Raw genomic sequence first — 21,781 nt, 5'->3', positions numbered from 1 at the left:
AGATAAAATGTTCAGCGTTTTGGATAAGCGAACAATAAGCTCGATGAATGCTATCTTCAGGCTGGCTTGTTCCAGCAGACCATTGGCTAACACTTCTGATTATCTGACACTGGCAATCACTTTGTTTCCCTATCTGCCACCACCACTCGTTCACAGTCTCGTCCCGATCACTTTCCTCTGAAGTTTCCCCTGGAAACTCATCATTAGCATTACATTGATAGAGATCTTGTCTTGAACCATCATCTAAATTCAGATCTCCTCTTCCTCTTTGTCTGGCAAAGTCCGCATCGGTTTCTTGCGGGAGAAGCAAAGGGATATCTTGAGGAGGTGAAGCTGAAGAGAAAGAGTCTTGTCTAGCGAGAACAACGGGTTTTTCAGGGTCTTCCTTGGTTTTAGCCGCAACAATGTCGATCTCTCTAGTTCCAAAGTAGTGAGGGAGAACCATATGGTGGTGAGGCATCAGCAACGGTATCGCCTGTTCATTAGGTGCCTTGTTTCTCTAATTTAACAAAGACTAAAATATATCAGAACCTTTAAAACAATGCAATCGCTAAAATGCCACTGATGTCTCTACATTGTAATTACCTTAGAGTGGTTCCACCGCTGGACGAAATGTCGAGCCACATCACGACAAGGCGGTCCCCATAGAGCGCAATGGACTTCATGCCACGGCATTCTTGGATATTTTCTCCGGTCAAGCTCGTCTTTCATCGTTTCTTCCCATGAATTTGGTTCAGATTCTCTGATGATAGATATAGCCATTCGTGAGAAAGATGATTCTTTTTGTAAACAAAAGATTCAGACAAGTTCAAGATCTTACCTAGGATTGTAATAATCCTTTCCTGGCCATATATGGGGAGGGCAATCTCCGATCTTATGTTCAGCTGTATCATAGCGGCCAAAACAGAGATCTAACCCTCCAATGAAGCAAACTTGGTAATCTACAATCACTATCTTATCATGGTGCGACCTGAAAATGTCAAAGAATTGAACTTCAGTTATAGCTTAGTAGTAGTTAGCTTCATCCATGGGGTTTGCTTAATATTGTACCAGAGATAAATGCCAGAGGAGAGATGGTCTGGATAACGAAGAACTTTGACGTTCTTGTGAATGTTTTGAAGCCGTTTCTTACTGTACATACTGTTGATCTTCAGGGCAATTTGAACTTCCTTATACATAAGAATATAAATCTGCAACAAATTTTAAAGTTTAAGCGTTTATAACAAAACATCACAAAATCCATTGGAAGAAATGTGTCATATAAAGCATACCTTAACGCCCTGTTTGGCTTTTGTCTCAAGCAATGCATCTAACCGCAATGACGGATGATCTTGAAAGGGACGTTTGAGATATAGCTCCGGGCATAACCACCAACCAGTTATAAATATCTGCAGATGAAATTTTGAATTAAAACTCCATTTTGAATCCTAAGATATTATGATACGTTCTCATTTATGAGTTGAGACAAAGCAATGGAACCTCTGATGTTGCATTTTGGATTGCAAACGCGATGGCTTCAAACGCAGTGTGACCGTCTACAAACCACTGAGCCTGGCTTCCATCAGATGTCAAGCCTCTAGGTGGTGCAAACGAGCCAAACCGATGTGGACTGTTACAAGCAGCTTCTTTAACGGCCTTAACCCACTCTTTAACTTTCCCACTGCTTGTAGTTCTTAGTCTCACGGTTCGGTCCCCACTTGTCACCTTAAAGCCATAGCGCAGCGGATTATGTTCCTTCACCTGTTCAGCCAAATGCTGCTGCTCAGAAAACTCCTTCGAGTCCTGGAACAGCGATGAGTCGAACACCATTATATCTAGAAGCTTTCCGCTGAACGGATCCTCTAGTAATGCCAAGAATCCCGGTTTTAAAACCGCCCAAACCTTTAAAAGTCCAGAAAATTTAATCAGAAATTATTCGTCCCAGCTAGAAAATTTAAAGAGATTTACACAATCATGAATTTAGTTTGTACAAACCTTTGTCCAGTTAGTTCCAAAGCAGCTGAGACAATGTGAAAGAAGACAGCATCGGCCACCATCAGACCCGGGGACTTTCCTAAGGTGCTTCACTGTGACATACCCTTCTTTCATCTTAGAACCGTACTCTCTAGCAAACGAGAGTCTAGAAACTTCAAGAAATTTGCAGACCTGCAGATACTTTATAAGTGTGACGCAAGAAACATACAAATCGCAACTAGAAAATTCATAGTCATCTACCAGAAAAAGTTCTCAAACCTCTTTGGAGTTTACAATGTCCAAGTTCCCTAGAAAGAGACTCAAATAGCCTTGCATTGCAGTTCTCCCACGGTCAACAACTGTCTCTGACCGGCCTATGGTTGGTCTAATGATTGGAAACGCTGCACGCGAAGGAACATTCCTGCACACCATAGAAATCTAATGTTTCAGAAACCAAAACTTTTACTCGAATCCACAAAGCCAAAAAGTTTCCTGACTTATATAAGCACCTGTTCTTGACACTATCTTCAGTGTAGTTAAGAGGAAGAGCACCGTCGTCAGGTTCTTCATCATCTTGCACAACTGATCCTTGCATATCAAAGATCCCCAAGCTATGTAGCCACTCTCTAACCTGTCAAATAATACCGCACTTTTCGAGTTCAATAATAGTTATTTTTTTTTTTTTTTCCGGTAGCAGATTTAAAAACCCCGGAAAACTCTGACCTGTTCTTGCTTCTCGTGGAGTTCTTCAATAATCAAACGTTTCTTCAAAGCGAAGTGTAGGTATAGAACTTGAGAAGCTTTCTTTTGTAATGTCCACTTGAACTACACATACACCAAAAACAGAGGAAAACAATTTATAAGGTATTTGTTTGTTCTTAATTATTACAGAAGATGACAGAAACTTATGGAACTGAATATATGAATTATTAAAAAAATATTGCGCAAGAAGTTAAATCTTCTTTATGTGAATGTGATCTCTTTGTCATAAATATCAGAATTTGAAGGAAGAAAAGGAGAATTACTAGAGATAGAGAGACTATGGTCAGTTTCAGCATTAAATCAAACCCTAATGACAATTCAACAGAGTAAACTAATCTCTTTTAAATTATAAGAGAGCCATTGTAAATTAAAACACACACACCTGTTTATACTGAAGCTCCAAGGTGTAAGAAAGAAGCAAGGGACCAAAATCGGTGGTGTCGGGTCGTGAAACCGAGACGATCGTAGCCTTTGGAAGCTCATCGAATATCTTACATCCACCGCCGATTGAATACGCCGCCGCCGCCTCCGCATCAGCTCCGGAAGCTCTGCTCCTTCTGATGACGCCGTCCGATTTAACACCGTTATGAAGTAGCAATTCTTCCGTCGACATCGATAAAACTCCTCTCACCGTCGTCCAAACTCGCGCCGTTCACGATTGCATGTCCGAAGAACTAGCCACTGATCAACAGATCGATGTTTTGTATGTATATATATTAGATTTTGTAGATTTTAGAATCAAGGTTTAAATCTGTCCGACAATAGTATATTCAACGGCAAGGGGAGTGGTTCCGTCACGTTAGGTTTTAACGAATGACCTGGTTGCGCCGTCAGATGATGACACGTATAATTGTTGACACGTGTACGTTATTGATCAAGGGTATATGCTAACTCCCGTCTACCCTACCGTGTATATGCAACCGTCTCCGAGTTGGACAAGAGCTCTGTTTTTATATAGTGATCACTGAATCGGACAAAAGTAGCGAATATGACGATCTTACCCTTAGACTTTGGGTTGCTAAAAATAACTTTTTCTTTGTATCGAGGGACAATTTGGTCTTTTGACGAAACAGAAGTTGATGGTGTTCGGAGTATATGCCATGCAAGCATCAAAACGACAAGAATATCCTAATTTCTTTTGGTGTTTTTTTCAGAATATTCCCAAACACATACTTATTCAATTCATCTAACGTGTTGTGTGATAAGACAAATATGATTAGTGTCTCTCATCTCAAGTACAATCATATGATTTAGAATTATTCTCTCAACTTTTTAAAGATACTATTTAATGTTTATATAAAGTATAGATACATTAATTATCATATCGTATACGTAACAACATGATTATCAAATTAATCTCTGTATACAACGAATAACAAAAAATGTCATAGGTAATCACACGATAACCCGGGGTAGTAAGTAAACATATAAACCACAGAACCTTTCATAATTGAACCATCACTTTCATTTCAGGAAAGTGAATTTCATCGTCAATGATAATTGGTAAGAAAAGTTCCAATGCTAGTGAGAGATATTCCAAAACGGCACAACGTTCTCATTAATAATTTACTTGCTTTTTTTGTCAAGTCTTTTAATACATAAAGGTTAAAAATTGCAAACCGGTTTCCAAATTTTATTTGGGCTGATATTCACAAATTGGGCCTTAAAAAAAGCAAAGCATGTACGGCTCCCAGAAAATATAAACGGGTTCAAACAAAACCGGAGCTCCAGTTTCTACAGAGGCAGTGAACTTTAGCAAGTGAAGCCATATAATCATCAGACCTGAAAAAAAAATAGGGGATTCAAAAAGCATCAAAAACACACAAAACCATCGTATCTCTTCATTTCTAATTGTTTCTAGTATGCTATAGAGATTCAGACCTCTGCCCATATGGAGATCCACAAGCAGCAGTGATGTGAAACTTGGCGTTTTCCGATTTACCCTGCAACAATAATTAAAACAAGAAACTTAAAAACAAGATTATTTTTTTGAGAATTGTTTGTTCTTGAAGAACAATAGATGTCAATGCAGATCGTGTAGGAGAAATTCAAGATGGAGAACATACCTCAGCTTCATAGTAGAGCCCTGCGTACAGCGAAGCGTAGAAGTATTCGCTTGCTTGACCACTAGAGAAGTCTTTAACTAACTGTTATTTTGAAAAATCAGATACTAAGTGAGTTTGGTGGGAAGAAAATCATGACATCAATTATCAAGAAACCTGACTTAAATAAAACCTTTTCAGGATCACCACCATTCTTGAATAGATTATAAGCTTCCCGCATCACAGGCCGAGAATCTCTACCAACCTACAAAGATTTCATATACTACTTTTGTTACAACTGATCATGGAATGATAAGCTTTAGGATAAGGAAAAACAAACCTCGAGAAACTGTTTCCGTGCAACATCAACACCGTGGAGCCGAGCCTCACAGAGAAAGCACCAAATGGACTCCTCTGTGTCATTTGGGTTCTGAGCAACATCTATCCTGAACTGTTCTGCACCTTCTTCAAACCTGTTGGATATCTCATTACTTCACAATACAAAAGAAGCATTTTTTGGTAGTAATTTACACCATATTCTAATAATCAAGTATCCTAACCAAATATGACAGTGAGTAGGAAGCTAGTAGTACCTATCTAGATAGTAAAGAGAAAGCCCGCGTTGCCAAAGATCTGTCATCAAAACAAAGACTTGATTCAAAATTTCAAAGCTTTTCAGAGATATAGTCATGAGCTATAAAGATAAAAGGAGATAAAAATGTACATGCCTTTTGCCTTGGGTCCAATATAACAGCTCTATCGAACTCAGTCACCGATCCAGCAACATCACCCTGTCACAAAAGCATCTCGAATATGAAGTTTAGATTTAAGGAATCAGAATTAAAAACAAAAAAAAAATCAAATTCTACCTGTCTGAAGAGCTGCATTCCGAGTCGAGTCGCTGCGACGGCCTCACGAGGGTTGGAGTCACCGCCTCCGGTTATGGCATCCCATATCGAGGAAACAGAAGGAAGGAAGAGCCTGCGAGACAGTGCGTGAGTTGGGTGGCGGGAAAATTGGGGGTTTAGGGTTTTGAAAGGCGAGGTCGCCGTGAAACGCCGTGGAATTGTGCGAGTTGGATATATGATTGGATTTACGATCTGGGTTAGTGCCATTTTCCGAAATTTCTCTGAATCACGGCGACGATTACAGTTTCTCTAGGGATTTGCTCACTTTTCTCCAGAAGATAAGATGACAAACGGGACTACGGGAGGGAAGAGATTAGAGATGGATGGAGCAGTACAAACCGGAACAAAACCGGAAAATCCCGGTTTATTCGCTTTGATGAACCAATCGGTAATAAAGAGCTTTCGTTCTTCACAAGATGTACCAGTAGTTGTTTTCGTTTACATTCTATCGGTTTAACTGAGATTTCCTCGGTTTTTTAATTTGAACCGGGTGAAAGCAGATAATAACCGTACCGGTCATAGTCTGACGATTGACGCAGCGTAGTCCAACGAAGCAGAATCTAAAGGGCGATAATAAAAGAGAGTTTTTGAACAAATGAAGAAAGAATAACTTTGGCTTCAGAAAAGAGTAAGAAAAGAAGGTAAAAAAATAAAGTTTGAATTTGTTCCTACAGTTCCCAAAGAGGCAATGAACATTTCTTCACCAACAATCAATACCTAATCCTCCCTAGGTTTTTTTTTCTATATATAGCTTCACTCTTTCCTCGGTTAACCCAAAACGTGTAACTTGTTCTCACAAAATGGGCATCATGGCTCTTCTCTTAGTTATGCTTTTGTTTGTTCACACTTCCTCGTCCGAAACCACTATTTTCAAGCCATACAAAGAAGAAAACTTTCAGTCTCTTGTCGCAAAAGCGTGCCAGTTTATCGATGCTCATGAGTCATGCGTCTCAAACATCCGGACGCACATCAAGGAATCGGGCCACGGGTTAAGCCCGCATTCGGTTTTAAGCGCTGCGGTTAAGGAAGCACACGACAAAGCCAAGTTAGCAATGGAAGGGATCCCAACGGTTACGACGTTATTTGTCCATTCCCGTGAACAAATCGCCATAGAGGATTGCAAAGAGCTTGTAGGCTTTTCGGTGACGGAGCTTGCATGGTCCATGCTGGAGATGAACAAACTCCACGGAGGAGGAGGAATAGACGGAGACTCTCACGACGCTGCTGCAGCAGAAGGCAACCTTAAGACATGGCTAAGCGCTGCGATGAGTAACCAAGACACGTGTCTAGAAGGGTTTGAAGGAACAGAGAGGAAATATGAGGAGTTGATCAAAGGTAGCTTAAGACAAGTCACTCAGCTCGTGAGCAACGTCTTAGACATGTACACGCAGCTCAATGCCTTGCCTTTCAAGGCATCTAGGAACGAGAGCTTCCCCTCACGCCCTGAGTGGCTAACGGAGACCGAAGAGAGCCTCATGAAGCGTCATGAACCTAGTGCGATGCACTCAAACACGGTTGTGTCTCTAGATGGAAAAGGGAAGTATCGGACGATTAATGAGGCCATCAACGAGGCTCCCAACCATAGCACAAAGCGATATGTTATATATGTGAAGAAAGGTGTGTATAAAGAAAATATTGATTTGAAGAAGAAGAAGACTAACATTATGCTTGTTGGTGACGGTATCGGACAGACAATTATAACCGGTAACCGGAATTTCATGCAAGGTCTTACCACATTCCGAACTGCAACCGTTGGTTAGTATTTTTATTTTAGTTAATTAAAGTACTGATTAATTAATTGATTGATTAAGCTTTTTGTACGTTCCCCCCTTTTTGGTTTTTGTCAAATTTTGTTTATTTAGCGTGTCTGAAAATTAGAAAAGCATATATGCTTTCTGCAATCCGCAGGCTTTCAAGCTTTATTATATTTTATTTTCTTCTTCTTATAATTCATTCCTTTCTTGTGCTACAATTTTTTACTAATTCAATATCTAATTAATTACTTAATTGATTGATTAATCTTTCTATCACCTTTTCGTTCTTTTCTCTCATATTGGTCTTGGTCAAATTGATTGATTAATCTTTCTATCACCTCTGGTTTGCACAGAAAATTAAAATAATAAAAAAAAACATTCATAATAATATAAAGTGTATGTGTGTGTAAAATTTTAAACTTGTAGGCTGTGTCCGAATATATATTTATGTAAAGCAATTAATTTTGTTGTATTTAATAATTAATTTCGCAGTGGTCGAAAAATATTTCTAAATCTTGTTTGAACATTTTGCGCTGGTTTGAATCGGACGGGTGAAGAATTGTGATACATGGTCTACCACTAACTTTAAAAAAGATCCACGTCCACAAATATAATTGTCGTTTCTTACGTCTCACAGTTGGAAAAAGGAATTAGAAAATTCAGATTATGTATAATCTATGTTGTCCATATCTTTGGATATCATGAATTGTAATTTGTTGTTGGCACGTTTTAAAATACATCACTTGTGGCCTTGTGGAGCATTCTAGGATTAGGTTCTATTTAAAAATTGAACATTTTGTAGAATTTTAAGTTTTAGACGTACATTCTACTCCCTTTTCCTCATAAATAAATCAGAAACTGTTATATTACCAGAAAATAATATTAAATGAAACTTGTATAAATACACATACAAAATCTGCAAGTAAACTTGGAAACATCAACCCTGATTACTAATTAGAGATCGTTACAAAGCCATGGCTCAAAATTGTATCCTCTTCACAGCCATCTCTTTATTTATTTTCTCTACACTTTCTCATTGTCAGACTCTAATTCACTCGGACGCTGTTTGTGACTCCACACCTCACCCATCCGTCTGTAAATCCGTTTTACCCGTCGGATCACCCCATCCAGTTACCGAGTTTGCCAGCATTGTCATTCTTAAGTCTCTAGAAACTTCTAAAAGACCTTCTTGCCTCCTTCGACCAACATCATCCTACCTCAGGACCCCTTCAAGATTGCCAACTACTCGCTGGCCTGACCGTTGACCAGCTCACACGTGTGCATGCCATCAAAAAGGTCGTTCTCCGAAACTCCGAGATCAACGATTTGCTCACGCTGCTTAGCGCTGCTCTTACAAACTACGACACATGCCTAGAATCGGTTCATGAGGTCGCCAGAGAATCATCAAAGAGTGTAGTTAACGGCCACGAGGACATCCGTCGGAGGGTTTCTGAGGGTATACAGCTGATTAGCGTCTCTCTTGCATTGTCCAAGGAGGCTTGGCCGATATCATCTGATGCTCCGACGGCAAAGCCACCGCCTAGGATTCTGACGGAGGGGAAAATGTCGTCGCAACCGGAAATTTCGGATGTGAAAGCGACGGAACGTGAGAGAATGATCTACGAGAGAGTGATGTTTGTTGGACGAAAGCTTCTTCAGGTTTCTTTTCACTTAATTACTATCTGAACTGATGATCGTTATCTTCTTAGACCCCAAAAACATATAAAAGACCATTTAGTATATAAAAACTTCTAATTTACAACAAACTTTTATTATATATATATTGCCAAAATATATTCTGGTATTTATGTTGATTGAAAAGGGCCACACCGAAATCATATATGTACATGTTTATAACAAAAATAAAATCTAAACATATATATAAAGATTTTTTTTCTTTTTTTCTCACAACTGATCGACGCATTAGCCAAATCCCTACATTCATAACCAGCGGGACTCGATCTCGGGTGTGATGGTGCCTTGTGCATTAAGGACTTACCATTACCATTTGCGACCGCAGTAAGTTCACTTCAGAAGATTTTTTTTTTTGTGTGCACCATATAAAACTTTTCATACACTTTTTTAACATTCGAAGAAAAAATCATTTAAAAAAAAACTATATCTTAGGCCTTTTTTCGTCAACTATATCTTATACCTATATTGTACATCTTTATAATTATAATCACAAACTTACATTTTTAACGTCTAAAACTTTACAGTCTTCTCCCGGAGGCAATGGTGGCCTGAAGGTGGCTAGTACGGTTGTCGTTAACCCAAACGGCGTCAACGGTGATACCTTTAAAACCATAAATGACGCCGTTGCTGCTGCCCCAACAAAAGCAGAATCCGGCGACGGATACCTCGTTATTTACGTCATCGCCGGGGTTTACGAAGAGTACGTCACAATCCCTAGCAACAAATCATACGTGATGATCGTTGGTGACGGCATTGACAAAACAATCATCACCGGAAATAGAAACGTCGTTGACGGTTCCACCACTTTTGCTTCTGCTACACTAGGTAAGCCTTTTGACTTGATTGATTACTTTTATTTCACCTTCTTAAAAAGAAGTTACATTTTTGACGAAAAACAAAATTAAAAAATTACATATTTGCATGTAAGAATATGTTCGATGGTAAAATTAAAATATTATGTCTAAAAATATTGAATGAGTTAGACTAGCAAATGCAAACAGGACAAATCCATCACAATTAAGAGATGTTCTGATCTTTTATTGGACTAATTCTGATTACATTGTATTTTAGCTGTAATCGGAGAAGGCTTCATCGCGGCAAACATAACCATGAGAAACACGGCCGGGCCTAACAAACACCAAGCTGTTGCTGTCCGCAACAGTGCAGACATGTCAGCATTTTACAAATGTAGCTTCGAGGGTTATCAAGACACGCTTTACGTCCATTCACTTAGACAGTTTTACAGAGAATGTGATATATATGGAACGGTAGATTTCATATTTGGAAACGCAGCTACGGTTCTCCAGAACTGCAACATCATTCCAAGGTTACCAGTTCAAGGACAGTTCAATGCCATAACGGCTCAAGGCAGGAGCGATCCAAACCAGAACACCGGGATTTCGATACAAAATTGTAGAATTACACCTAGTGCTGAATTGGTTACAAGTAACTTCTCGGTTAAGACGTACTTAGGCCGGCCGTGGAAGGAGTACTCAAGGACGGTTTATTTGCAAAATTTCATGGATGGGTTTATCGATGGTAAAGGATGGAATGAATGGATGGGTGATTTCGCTTTGAGTACATTGTATTATGCGGAGTTCAAAAATACCGGACCAGGTTCAGAAACAGCCAACCGGGTTAACTGGCCCGGTTATCATGTGATCAATGAAAGTGAAGCTGTTTGGTTCACCGTTTCGAACTTTATAGTCGGCGACAGCTGGCTGCCCAACATGGGAGTTCCATATGCCGGTGGCTTCATGTAATCTCCATAAACTTAAATTAAACTTTGTGTATGTTTATGTCTACCGCTGTGATTTATCTATTTGAATGTGTTCATGATCAAACTTAGAAAAGTTAATCTAAAATTTAATGGTACTTATTGCATAAAATAAATGTACAATCCTTTCAGATTGACTTTGTTAAGTCATACTACTATTTGTCAAGATTCGTCTTCGTCAAGAATCAAAATTATTATTTTATGTTTTGCATTTTCTTTTCTTCTAAGACCATAGTTTGTTTCAATCATAAGTTACCGATTAGAAAAAAAAAACAAAATTTTGCACATTGATTTAATTTCTTCTAGAAAATTTGGGAAATGTACAGAATGGTATGTTAAATTAGTAGTAGAAAAAAAAACACGATTAAAACACTGATCAATCTGGTGGAGAAAAGAACAAACAAACGATGAGTTATAGAATCCCTAAAATAAGATTTCTCTAATTAGAAACTTACAAGGAAACAGAGAAGACAATAAAACCACAAACCTATTTTTGTCTTTTCAACAGATTCTCACTAACCGGATTTCCCGCCAAGCCTTAGAAAACAGAGCAACCAAAATAACAAAATTCTTAATTTGTCATTACCGTTATAAATAATCCATCACGATAATTATGAAAAGATGCACACTCCCAAGGAGGCTTACGTAACCTTCGACGGAGGAGTCCATAAAACTCACAATCTCTTGTTTTCTCAAAAGAACAAAGAACAGCTCTAATATTTTTGTACAAATAATATATTCAGAGCTGTTCAAGTTCGAAAACATTTTGATCAATAGTGAAGACAACAACAAAAATAATAGAAATAGTAACGTAAAAACACAATAAGATAAATATGTCGTACGGATACGACGATGATTCCAAGAGGAAGAAAAGGTTTATTGTCATCACCATCTCCTCTGTTCTTCTGATCTCGATGGTGGTCGCCGTTACCGTTGGCGTCAGCCTCAACAAGGGCGACAATGACTCTGATGGTAACGGAGAGATAACGTCTTCCGTCAAGGCCGTCAAGGATGTTTGTGCACCGACTGATTACAAGAAGACTTGTGAAGACACTCTGATCAAGAACGGGAACAACACCAGCGACCCTATTGAGTTGGTTAAGACTGCGTTTAAAGCTACGATGAAGCAGATCACCGACGCAGCTAAGAAGTCTCAGACGATGATGGAGCTTCAGAAGGATCCGAGGACAAGGATGGCCCTTGATCAGTGCAAGGAGCTGATGGATTACGCGTTGGGCGAGCTTAGTAACTCTTTTGAGGAGCTAGGGAAATTTGAGTTCCACAAGCTCGACGAAGCTTTGATCAATATGAGGATTTGGCTCAGCGCGGCCATCAGCCACGAGGAGACTTGTCTTGAAGGGTTTCAAGACACTAAGGGCAACGCAGGAGAGACGATGAAGAAAGCGTTGAAGACCGCAATCGAGTTGACACATAACGGGCTAGCGATCATCAGCGAATTGTCCAACTTCGTGGGCCAAATGCAGATTCCAAGCCTTAACAGCCGCCGGCTTTTGGCCCAAGGAATCCCTTCGTGGGTAGACCAGCGGGGTCGTAAGCTTTTGCAAGATGCTGCCGCCTATTCCGATGCCAAGCCTGATATCGTGGTGGCTCAGGACGGGAGTGGCCAATACACAACGATCAACGACGCATTGAAGTTTGTCCCAAAGAAGAAGAACACGACTTTTGTGGTTCACATTAAGGCTGGAATCTACAAGGAGTATGTTCAAGTCAACAAGAGCATGACGCATCTCGTGTTCATCGGTGATGGTGCCGACAAAACCATCATTTCCGGTAACAAGAGTTACAAGGATGGAATCACCACCTACCGTACCGCCACTGTCGGTATGAATGATTTTTTCACTCGTTAGCTTATATAGTTTTAGAAGTCATAAATGTCAAATTAATATAATGTTTATTGCAGCTATTGTTGGAGACTACTTCATTGCCAAGAACATTGGGTTTGAAAACACCGCTGGGGCAATAAAACATCAAGCTGTTGCGCTTAGGGTTCAATCAGATGAGGCGATATTTTTCAATTGTAGATTCGATGGCTACCAAGACACGCTCTACACTCACTCCCACCGTCAGTTCTTCCGTGATTGTACCATCTCAGGGACCATTGATTTCCTCTTTGGAGATTCAGCTGCTGTATTCCAAAACTGTACTTTGTTGGTGAGGAAGCCACTCCCAAACCAAGCATGCCCGATCACAGCACACGGTCGTATAGACCCAAGGGAATCAACCGGATTTGTGTTCCAAGGGTGCACCATTGCCGGTGAACCAGATTACTTGGCTGTCAAGGAAACCAGCAAAGCCTATCTCGGAAGGCCATGGAAGGAGTATTCAAAGACCATCATCATGAACACTTTCATTCCAGATTTCATCCAGCCACAAGGATGGCTACCATGGCTCGGTGACTTCGGCCTCAAGACATTGTTTTACTCCGAGGTCAAAAACACAGGACCAGGAGCCGGTCTTGCAAATCGNCTGTTGCGCTTAGGGTTCAATCAGATGAGGCGATATTTTTCAATTGTAGATTCGATGGCTACCAAGACACGCTCTACACTCACTCCCACCGTCAGTTCTTCCGTGATTGTACCATCTCAGGGACCATTGATTTCCTCTTTGGAGATTCAGCTGCTGTATTCCAAAACTGTACTTTGTTGGTGAGGAAGCCACTCCCAAACCAAGCATGCCCGATCACAGCACACGGTCGTATAGACCCAAGGGAATCCACCGGATTTGTGTTCCAAGGGTGCACCATTGCTGGTGAACCAGATTACTTGGCTGTCAAGGAAACCAGCAAAGCCTATCTCGGAAGGCCATGGAAGGAGTATTCTAGGACCATCATCATGAACACTTTCATTCCAGATTTCATCCAGCCACAAGGATGGCTACCATGGCTCGGTGACTTCGGCCTCAAGACATTGTTTTACTCCGAGGTCAAAAACACAGGACCAGGAGCCGGTCTTGCAAATCGGGTTACTTGGGCTGGAATCAAGACATTGAGCGACGAAGAAGTCCTCATGTTCACACCGGCTCAGTACATCCAAGGTGATATTTGGGTTCCAGGCAAAGGTGTTCCGTACACTCCAGGCCTTTTGGCTGCAAACCCGGCAGCCGCAACCACAACCCCTAGCGGCTCAGATGCTCCAGGTTTCTCTTCCTTCGGAGATACAAGTGGGGCTGGCTCGATTTCTCCAACAGCTTCTCCATCAGCTTCCCCTGAAAGTTCAGTTAAGGTGGATTCAACGGAGAGCTCTGGCGCTGGCTCAATTTCTCCAGCAACTTCCCCTGAAAGTTCAATTATGGTGGCTTCAACGGAGCGCTCTGGCGCTGGCTACATTTCTCCAACAGCTTCTCCAGCAGCTTCCCCCGAAAGTTCAGTTATGATGTCTTCAACGGAAAGCTCTATTTCGATGGTATCACAGTCTACCTAAAAAAGTGATTAAGATGTCATATAATGTGTTTTGCCTTAATCTATTTCAAGAAAACCTGAAAGATAAAAAAGTTTGCACAGCCTTCAGGGTTACGTTACAAGTCTTCCAAATTGTTGAGATTAATGTTTAGCTTTGTAAACTCATGTTTAATATCCCAGTATATTAAAATGTTGTTTATAAATCTATATTATAATTAAACTAGTGCATCTTGTAAACTCATTGTTATGTAGAAATTAGTACGCGCGAACTGTTCCAAAGAATTTTATGTTTCATCCACACTATACGAAATTAGTACTCTGTTCTAGAACAAAAATAACTATTTCACCGTTACTAGGTAATTCTCTGTTTCATGAATACTTTTTCCAGAAGTTTTTTAATTTAAAAAGTTTTCAATTTACATATCCTAAAACTGAGTAATATAATCTTACGAAAATTTTAATTAATATCGCATTCACTTGTATTTTCATACTAATAAAGATGTCTTCAATAAATTAATAATTTCACCATATGATATATATATATATATATATATATATAATATCTATGATGGGGACAACAACACATGAATAGAAAACAAATCCATGCTTACTCGGAGAAAAAGCAAAACAAAAAGAGCCACAACAGTGAAAAAGATGATTTTGTTTTCGAGGAACAGAAGTAGTTACAACTAACTATTTCATTTACTTGTGCATTCAGTTCATCTCCACCCCCAAGGCATATATGCATGCAAACAATCGCAACCAACTCTATGATTTTAGTACTAGTCTGCATTTACTTCTCCTTCACCAATTAGGAAAAACACTTCTTTTGAGAAGCTCAACGTTACTAGTCTGCATCCATGTTTTTGTGTAGTTTTTTCAGAGAAATACAAATAAATGGCAAATGCTAGCTGTTGTGTTTATTTGTCTTTAAAATATGTGTTTGATAGAAGTTAGCAGTGTTTTAAATTTTATTTATTTATTTTCCATCAACTTGTGATAACAATTAAAACTAGTATTCATGCTATCTAGAAAGATAGGTAAGAAGTTCCTCTGTAAAAGCAAACAGAAGTAAATACTAAAAGTTATTTCCCTTTGGATTCTCTATTTATATCGTCACAACCCAATATTAACTCCATCACACACAGCTGATACAGTAAAAACACATTCGAACAAAGAGAAGGCGAAATGGAAGGAATCGATCATAGAATGGTGAGTGTCAATGGCATAACGATGCACATTGCCGAGAAAGGTCCCAATGATGGTCCCGTGGTGCTTCTCCTCCATGGATTCCCTGATCTATGGTACACGTGGCGTCACCAGATTACTGGGTTATCATCTCTGGGTTACCGCGCTGTAGCTCCAGACCTCCGAGGCTACGGAGACTCTGATTCGCCGGAATCTTTCTCCGAGTACACTTGTCTTAACGTCGTTGGTGACCTCGTGGCTCTTCTGGACAGTGTTGCTGGAGATCAAGAGAAGGTGTTTCTGGTCGGCCATGATTGGGGAGCCATTATCGGATGGTTCCTCTGTTTATTTCGACCGGAGAAGCTTAAGGGGTTCGTCTGTCTGAGTGTGCCGTATAAACCAAGAAACCCTAATGTCAAGCCTATTCAAGGGTTTAAGGCTGTGTTTGGAGATAACTACTACATTTGTAGATTTCAGGTTTTGCATTCTGTCTTTTTTATTTTATTCTTTAACCAACCGACTGCACTGATCAAGTATATCACGTCGACCAAAAAATCGAAATCATTCAAATGACATTGTTTGAGTGTGGCCAGTTTTAGTTTCATTAATTTGTTTTAACACTTTAATTTGCAGGAACCGGGGAAGATTGAAGAAGAGATTGCGAGGGCAGATCCAAGAATATTTCTGAGGAACATCTTCACAGGGAGGACACTCGGTCCGTCTATTTTACCTAAGAATGATCCCTTTGGAGAAAACCCTAAACCTAATTACGAAAACATTGAATTGCCTAAATGGTTTTCTAAGGAGGATCTTGATTTCTACGCCTCCAAATTCGAATATATGAATGCGTACTATAAAGGTTTGAGTTAATTTGTTATTGGTGTTAATATCAGGAATTGGGAGCTCACTGCTCCATGGACCGGAGCTAAGATTCAAGTTCCGGTGAAGTACATGACCGGTGACTTCGACATGGTTTACACCACACCAGGGATTAAAGAGTACATTCACGGTGGTGGATTTGCTGCAGATGTTCCAAATCTTCAGGAGATAGTGGTAATTGAAGATGCTGGTCACTTCGTCAACCAAGAGAAACCACAAGAGGTCACTGCTCACATCAATGACTTCTTCACCAAACTTCAGAACAGCAACAAAAGCTTTTAGGGTTCTTGTTTGCTTATGTTATGTTGTCTATCCAATCAATTTGGTTCTTGCATGTGTTGTGCCTGCAACTACAACTCTACAAAATTATGAATAAGATTTGGCATTACGAAGCTCAATGACAATATTACACACTGAATCATGTAGCTACTGATGGAGAATCAATTCGATCTCAAGTCTGACAAATTTATTAAGAACAGAGAATTGTAGATGTCACAATGACTCGCAAGCAAACCAATGAGACAGAAATAACCAAATAAAACAAGTGATTGAAGGAAATAACTAGCAACATTATTGGTGATGTAGCAATGTTTGTCAACTAATTTGGTTCTAGACTTCTGATGTTGAGACTTTAGACAAAAGATTATAAATTTAAGTTTAACATAGTAAACCTCAATGTGTAATAAGCACACAATGAATCCAGTAGAAACAAACTTAGGAAGCATGTTTGAAATAGGCAAAGAAACAAAAATTCTCTAACAAAAATCCGATTACAAACATGATAATAAAATAAACAAAAGTAATTTACAATCTCTATTTTGATTTTACTCTAATAAAAAGTGATCTGAAAGATATTAGTAGTATTTTTATTGTTAATAAACTTTGAGGCGATCAAGATAGTTGGCAATGCATGCACACAACACAATGTCACAATGTTACAATCGCAACCACCTCTCTGAAAGGGATTTTACTAGTCTGCATTTACTTCTCCTTCACCCCCAAATGGTTATTCGTCAAACATACTATTTGAGATTTTTTTCTAACTTACATTACAACCACAATATTATTCAACTCTCTAAAAACCACATACAATATTTATTCAGTTCCCAATTTTTTTTTTGTTTATTACTTTGTTTATTTTATTTATTATATATATATATATATATATATATATATATATATATATATATATATACTCCATAAGATATTTTTCTATCTTACATTACAACCACAATATTATTCAACTCTCTTACAACCATATATGTCTTTTTAACTCTCTGAATTATATTATTTATTACTTTATTTGTTTTATTTATTTCACCAATTATTTGTATTCCTGCTATCTAAAAAGATAGATAAGAAGTTCCTCTGTCCAGGCAAACAGAAGTAAATATGAGCAGTTATTTCCAGTTGGGTTCTCTATTTATATCATCATCACACAGTTAGGCCTGACCCATAGGGGAAACAAGTGAAGCCAAAGATTCGGCTCCAAAATTTCAAAAGCCTCTTTCATTTAAAAATATGTTGAACAAAAAACCTTTTTTTTTTAAGGATATGTATAAAGTTTTTTTTATCTACATGTAAAAGACTTTTTTCATTTGTAGGATATGTAAAAGGCAAAAATATCAAGTGGTGACCTATAAAATGTTGGGCCCGCAGTGCACACAGCTTTAGAAAGTAAAAACACATTACAACAGAAACAGAAACATAGAAAAAAAAAGAGAAGGAGAAATGGAAGGTATCGATCATAGAATGGTGAGTGTCAATGGCATAACAATGCACATTGCCGAGAATGGTCCCAAAGATGGTCCCTTAGTGCTTCTCCTCCATGGATTCCCTGATTTCTGGTACACGTGGCGTCATCAGATTAGTGCGTTATCATCTCTAGATTACCGTACTGTAGCTCCAGACCTCCGAGGCTACGGAGACTCTGATTCGCCGGAGTCTTTCTCCGAGTACACGTGTCTTAATGTCGTTGGTGACCTCATAGCTCTTCTTGACAGTGTAGCTGGAGATCAAGAGAAGGTGTTTCTGGTCGGCCATGATTGGGGAGCCATTATCGGATGGTTTCTCTGTCTGTTTCGACCGGAGAAGATTAAGGGCTTTGTCTGTTTGAGTGTGCCGTATATACCAAGAAACCCTAGTGTCAAGCCTGTTCAATGGTTTAGGGCTGTGTTTGGAGATGATTACTACGTTTGTAGATTTCAGGTTTTGCATTTTGATCCTTCTTTTATGTTATTCTTTGATTATATTAACCGGCTGTACTAATCAAGTAATTCACATCGACCAATAAAATGACATTTTTTGATTGTGTACAAATTTTAGTTTCAGTTTGAATTTGCAGGAACCGGGGAAGATTGATGGACAGTTTGCGAGGGCAGATCTAAGAAGCCTTCTGAGGAACATCTTCACAGGGAGGCCACTCGGTCCGTCTATTTTACCTAAGAATAATCCCTTTGGAGAAAACCCTAACCCTACTTGTGAAAACATTGAATTCCCTACATGGTTTTCTAAGAAGGATCTTGATTTCTACGCCTCCAAATTCGACAAGACAAGATTTACTGGTGGATTGAACTACTACAGAGCCATTGATCTGTAAGTTCTCAATATATGAATGCATGTACTTTTAGGTTTTGTGTTTATTTGTTATTGGTTAATATCAGGAGCTGGGAGCTCACTGCACCATGGACCGGAGCTAAGATTCAAGTTCCGATGAAGTTCATGACCGGTGACTTCGATATGGTTTACACCACACCAGGGATTAAAGAGTACATTCACGGTGGTGGATTTGCTGCAGCTGTTCCAAATCTTCAAGAGATAGTGGTAACTGAAGATGCTGGTCACTTCGTTAACCAAGAGAAACATCAAGAGGTCACTGCTCACATCAATGACTTCTTCACCAAACTTCAGAACAAAAACCAAAGCTTTTAGGGTTCTTTTTTTGCTTATGTTATGTTGTCTCTCCACAGTCTTCGTTCTTGCGTGTGTTGTTTCAAGACGATTATGAATAAGATTTGGCATTACGAAGTGACAATGTTACACACGGAGTCTTGTAGCGACTGATGGAAATAAATTTGATCTCAAGTCTAACGAATGTAGTAAGAGCAGATAATTGTAGATTTCACAATGCCTCGCAAGCAAACCAATAAAACAGAAATATCCAAGTGAAAGAATATATGACGGAAATAATCCTAAACAGCAAGATCATTCCTAGTGAGGTAGCAATGTTGAACCATTTAATTTGGTTCTAGACTTCTAGTGATGTTGAGACTATAGACAAAAAAGATCATAGATTAAGTTTAACATAGAAAAGCTCAATGAGTAATAAGCACACGATGAATCCAGTAGAAACAAGATTAGAAACATGTCTGAAATAGGCAAAAAAGAAAACAAAAGCAGAATTCTCTAACAAAATCCGATAACAAAAGCGATCAAGAACCAACAATACTCCAAAATCAAGTTCGATGGTCGCAACAACTTTCTTAAACCTTGAATCCACGACTCTTCCTCTTTCCTCTGGCCTTCTCGAACTTCCTACCCTTGTGCCTAACATATGGCTTGGTATCACTGTGCGGCACACCAGGAGCAAGACCGAAATGCTTGACTGCTTCACGTGAATTCTTAGGTCCTCTAAGAAGAATCTTTAGCACAAGAACACCCAACCATCAGTTAACATCATCTAGTAAGTATCAAGATGAAAAAAATGGAGAAGAAAAAGTAGGTCAAGAGAAATACCGTGTTCTGGCCCAGTGGAGCTCTGAGAGCGAGCTGGTCAAAGGTTAAACATTCACCACCAGCTTTCTCAATGCGAGCCCTTGCTCTCTCTGTGAACCTCAAGGCAGTAACTTTCATTGCTGGAATCTCGTGTACCCTCAAATCATCAGTTATAGTTCCAACCAAGACGGCAATCTTATCTTCCTATAATATCAGAAGACCAAGCTCATTCAAAAACTAATAGCATAAACAATATGGTCTAGACAAAAGAGATTCAAACAAAACACTAAACAAATCCATGTCGCAGACTACGTTCTGAATAACAGTAAGCACTTTGGTTTCACAAATCAGAAACTGATTCTAAGGAAATGGAACAGATCAATCATGACCTAAGACTAATTCCAACACAAACATATAGAAGAGGGCTTCAAAAAAATGTAACCTTGCCAGACATGAACTCCACAAGCCTAGATAGAGAAATAGGAGCCTTGTTGACTTTGCTCATGAAAAGCCTCTTCAAAATCACAGCATTGAACTTGCTCTGCGTTCTCCTTACCAGAAACCGGTAAAGCTGCAAAATTTCAGAAACAAAAGTCCAAATCACGTCAATTTTATATTCATCACGACTCACCCCAAAAAAAAAGAGGAGCAAAGGATAGAAGAGTGATGTATAAATGACTGACCTTGACAGTAAGCTTGAGGTAGACATCATCTGACTTAGGAGCTGTCCTTCTGGTCTTCTTAGACTTACCTCCAGCGATCAAATCGATACCCTACAAAAACACAAACAAATCAAATATCAGAATCAACCTTGTAAGCAACATTCAATCTATTAAATAAAACTAAGAGAAATGATCCATTCACACTCTAACCAAATCCACATCCCAAATCTACTATCGAAATACTTAAAAATGACATGAATCACACCAAAATACTTATGAAACAGAAGACAAAAGCGAAACGGAGATTGAAAGAGAGAGGGAAGCAAGCAAGCAGAGGGTACCATTGTCGTCCAGGGTTGTGGTGCAGGAACCGCCGACCTTGTACAAGAAAAAAAGGATACTCAAATACTGACGCTAGGGTTTTTATATCACCAACTCGATTTTTAGGGTTCTTTTCCTTCCTCCGCTCTATGGGCTTTATTATAGTTCACTTTTATTCTTGGAAGCCCAATAGTAGTTTGGACTTAAAATTATATAATGTAGAGGCCCATTCATTTATTTTCTTCTCTTATTTTACGAGCTCCTCTCTATTATGTTAATCTGAGGATGTATTTTATGAATGAACATTAGTATTTAGTAGTATACGTAACTTTTGCAAGATTTTTATACAATAAAATTATTTATGCCGCCGTCTTGACAACAACAACAAAAGTCTTTTCTTTTGCTTAGGATTAGAAATAAACCACATATTAGGTGTACTATACTTGTTAATTTGTAACCAACGTACCAAGTATATTACTAATCAGAACTTATGATTCATAAGCAATCATAAGTTTAAACTATTAGTGGCAAAAAAAGAAGAAGAAAGAGTACCAATTTTTTTCTTGTTAAACACTGTTTGTTTTATTTAATTAGCATGGTGGAACACATTTAAGCAGAGTATGTATACACACACATACAGACGTACAAATGTGCTTTAATCTAACCATAGAACCGAACTTTTCAAAAGACGCGGTTTCTCTTTCTCCC

The 21,781-nt window shown here is 39.0% G+C and overlaps 7 protein-coding genes and 1 pseudogene across 9 annotated transcripts in view; 5 read left to right on the top strand and 3 right to left on the bottom strand.

Annotated features, from left to right (window-relative positions):
- LOC104714457 (phospholipase D zeta 2) overlaps positions 1–3,606 on the bottom strand; it is a 6,997-nt gene extending 3,391 nt beyond the window's left edge. The window contains exons 1-11 of one of the 2 annotated variants that reach the window (XM_010431943.2): positions 3,098–3,606; positions 2,677–2,778; positions 2,463–2,584; positions 2,233–2,374; positions 1,975–2,145; positions 1,480–1,881; positions 1,272–1,388; positions 1,051–1,190; positions 821–970; positions 586–742; positions 10–499 (exon numbers count right to left, since the gene is read on the bottom strand). In XM_010431943.2, the coding sequence (XP_010430245.1) occupies positions 10–499; positions 586–742; positions 821–970; positions 1,051–1,190; positions 1,272–1,388; positions 1,480–1,881; positions 1,975–2,145; positions 2,233–2,374; positions 2,463–2,584; positions 2,677–2,778; positions 3,098–3,328 (2,224 nt within the window). In that variant the 5' untranslated portion in view covers positions 3,329–3,606. The remainder of the gene's footprint in view (positions 1–9; positions 500–585; positions 743–820; positions 971–1,050; positions 1,191–1,271; positions 1,389–1,479; positions 1,882–1,974; positions 2,146–2,232; positions 2,375–2,462; positions 2,585–2,676; positions 2,779–3,097) is intronic. The other variant, XM_010431867.2, reaches the window with a different exon arrangement.
- On the bottom strand, positions 4,241–5,959 carry LOC104714379. Its single transcript, XM_010431756.2, has 8 exons — positions 5,627–5,959; positions 5,482–5,548; positions 5,351–5,390; positions 5,098–5,230; positions 4,951–5,022; positions 4,782–4,862; positions 4,597–4,658; positions 4,241–4,497 (listed from the first exon to the last, which is right to left on the bottom strand). Exons 1-8 carry the CDS (start codon positions 5,870–5,872, stop codon positions 4,425–4,427), a joined length of 774 nt encoding a protein of 257 aa, XP_010430058.1. The 5' UTR covers positions 5,873–5,959; the 3' UTR covers positions 4,241–4,424.
- LOC104714236 (putative pectinesterase/pectinesterase inhibitor 22) lies at positions 6,457–9,344 on the top strand. The gene is made up of 2 exons (XM_010431563.2): positions 6,457–7,420; positions 8,463–9,344. Exons 1-2 carry the CDS (start codon positions 6,466–6,468, stop codon positions 8,489–8,491), a joined length of 984 nt encoding a protein of 327 aa, XP_010429865.1. The 5' UTR covers positions 6,457–6,465; the 3' UTR covers positions 8,492–9,344.
- Positions 9,646–10,974, top strand: LOC104703505 (probable pectinesterase/pectinesterase inhibitor 41). Its single transcript, XM_019244580.1, has 2 exons — positions 9,646–9,939; positions 10,186–10,974. The coding sequence occupies exons 1-2, from the start codon at positions 9,849–9,851 to the stop codon at positions 10,875–10,877; spliced, it is 783 nt and encodes a 260-aa protein (XP_019100125.1). The 5' UTR covers positions 9,646–9,848; the 3' UTR covers positions 10,878–10,974.
- Positions 11,526–14,591, top strand: LOC104714106 (probable pectinesterase/pectinesterase inhibitor 21). 2 transcript variants are annotated; one of them, XM_010431399.1, is made up of 3 exons: positions 11,526–12,733; positions 12,813–12,908; positions 13,403–14,591. In XM_010431399.1, the coding sequence occupies exons 1-3, from the start codon at positions 11,725–11,727 to the stop codon at positions 14,329–14,331; spliced, it is 2,034 nt and encodes a 677-aa protein (XP_010429701.1). In that variant the 5' UTR covers positions 11,526–11,724; the 3' UTR covers positions 14,332–14,591. The 2 variants fall into 2 exon arrangements, with proteins under 2 accessions (XP_010429701.1, XP_010429777.1); XM_010431475.1 differs by having other exon boundaries at positions 12,813–13,339; positions 13,834–14,591.
- LOC104714018 lies at positions 15,324–16,774 on the top strand (annotated as a pseudogene).
- Positions 18,083–19,363, top strand: LOC104713919 (bifunctional epoxide hydrolase 2-like). The gene is made up of 3 exons (XM_010431180.2): positions 18,083–18,584; positions 18,721–18,971; positions 19,040–19,363. Exons 1-3 carry the CDS (start codon positions 18,108–18,110, stop codon positions 19,305–19,307), a joined length of 996 nt encoding a protein of 331 aa, XP_010429482.1. The 5' UTR covers positions 18,083–18,107; the 3' UTR covers positions 19,308–19,363.
- Positions 19,661–21,186, bottom strand: LOC104713824 (60S ribosomal protein L18-3-like). The gene is made up of 5 exons (XM_010431072.2): positions 21,094–21,186; positions 20,774–20,863; positions 20,533–20,661; positions 20,112–20,294; positions 19,661–20,017 (listed from the first exon to the last, which is right to left on the bottom strand). Exons 1-5 carry the CDS (start codon positions 21,094–21,096, stop codon positions 19,859–19,861), a joined length of 564 nt encoding a protein of 187 aa, XP_010429374.1. The 5' UTR covers positions 21,097–21,186; the 3' UTR covers positions 19,661–19,858.

The sequence above is a fragment of the Camelina sativa genome, chromosome 1 (genome assembly GCF_000633955.1).
Source record: "Camelina sativa cultivar DH55 chromosome 1, Cs, whole genome shotgun sequence".
Classification (NCBI taxonomy): domain Eukaryota; kingdom Viridiplantae; phylum Streptophyta; class Magnoliopsida; order Brassicales; family Brassicaceae; genus Camelina; species Camelina sativa.
This window is presented reverse-complemented; position numbering and strand designations above follow the sequence as displayed.

Coding starts and splice junctions, on each gene's coding strand:
- LOC104714106 (XM_010431399.1), top strand. CDS start 11,725: ATGTCGTACGGATACGACGATGATTCCAAGAGGAAGAAAAGGTTTATT. Junction 12,734..12,812: donor CTACCGTACCGCCACTGTCG/GTATGAATGATT, acceptor TGTTTATTGCAG/CTATTGTTGGAGACTACTTC. Junction 12,909..13,402: donor TGCGCTTAGGGTTCAATCAG/ATGAGGCGATAT, acceptor GGGTTCAATCAG/ATGAGGCGATATTTTTCAAT.
- LOC104713824 (XM_010431072.2), bottom strand. Junction 20,295..20,532: donor TGGAGTTCATGTCTGGCAAG/GTTACATTTTTT, acceptor CTGATATTATAG/GAAGATAAGATTGCCGTCTT. Junction 20,018..20,111: donor CTCCACTGGGCCAGAACACG/GTATTTCTCTTG, acceptor CTTGTGCTAAAG/ATTCTTCTTAGAGGACCTAA.
- LOC104713919 (XM_010431180.2), top strand. CDS start 18,108: ATGGAAGGTATCGATCATAGAATGGTGAGTGTCAATGGCATAACAATG. Junction 18,585..18,720: donor ACTACGTTTGTAGATTTCAG/GTTTTGCATTTT, acceptor TTGAATTTGCAG/GAACCGGGGAAGATTGATGG. Junction 18,972..19,039: donor TACTACAGAGCCATTGATCT/GTAAGTTCTCAA, acceptor GGTTAATATCAG/GAGCTGGGAGCTCACTGCAC.
- LOC104703505 (XM_019244580.1), top strand. CDS start 9,849: ATGATCGTTGGTGACGGCATTGACAAAACAATCATCACCGGAAATAGA. Junction 9,940..10,185: donor TTTTGCTTCTGCTACACTAG/GTAAGCCTTTTG, acceptor ATTGTATTTTAG/CTGTAATCGGAGAAGGCTTC.
- LOC104714236 (XM_010431563.2), top strand. CDS start 6,466: ATGGGCATCATGGCTCTTCTCTTAGTTATGCTTTTGTTTGTTCACACT. Junction 7,421..8,462: donor ATTCCGAACTGCAACCGTTG/GTTAGTATTTTT, acceptor TCTCATTGTCAG/ACTCTAATTCACTCGGACGC.
- LOC104714379 (XM_010431756.2), bottom strand. CDS start 5,872: ATGGCACTAACCCAGATCGTAAATCCAATCATATATCCAACTCGCACA. Junction 5,231..5,350: donor TCTCTTTACTATCTAGATAG/GTACTACTAGCT, acceptor GATATCCAACAG/GTTTGAAGAAGGTGCAGAAC. Junction 4,863..4,950: donor ATGGTGGTGATCCTGAAAAG/GTTTTATTTAAG, acceptor TCAAAATAACAG/TTAGTTAAAGACTTCTCTAG.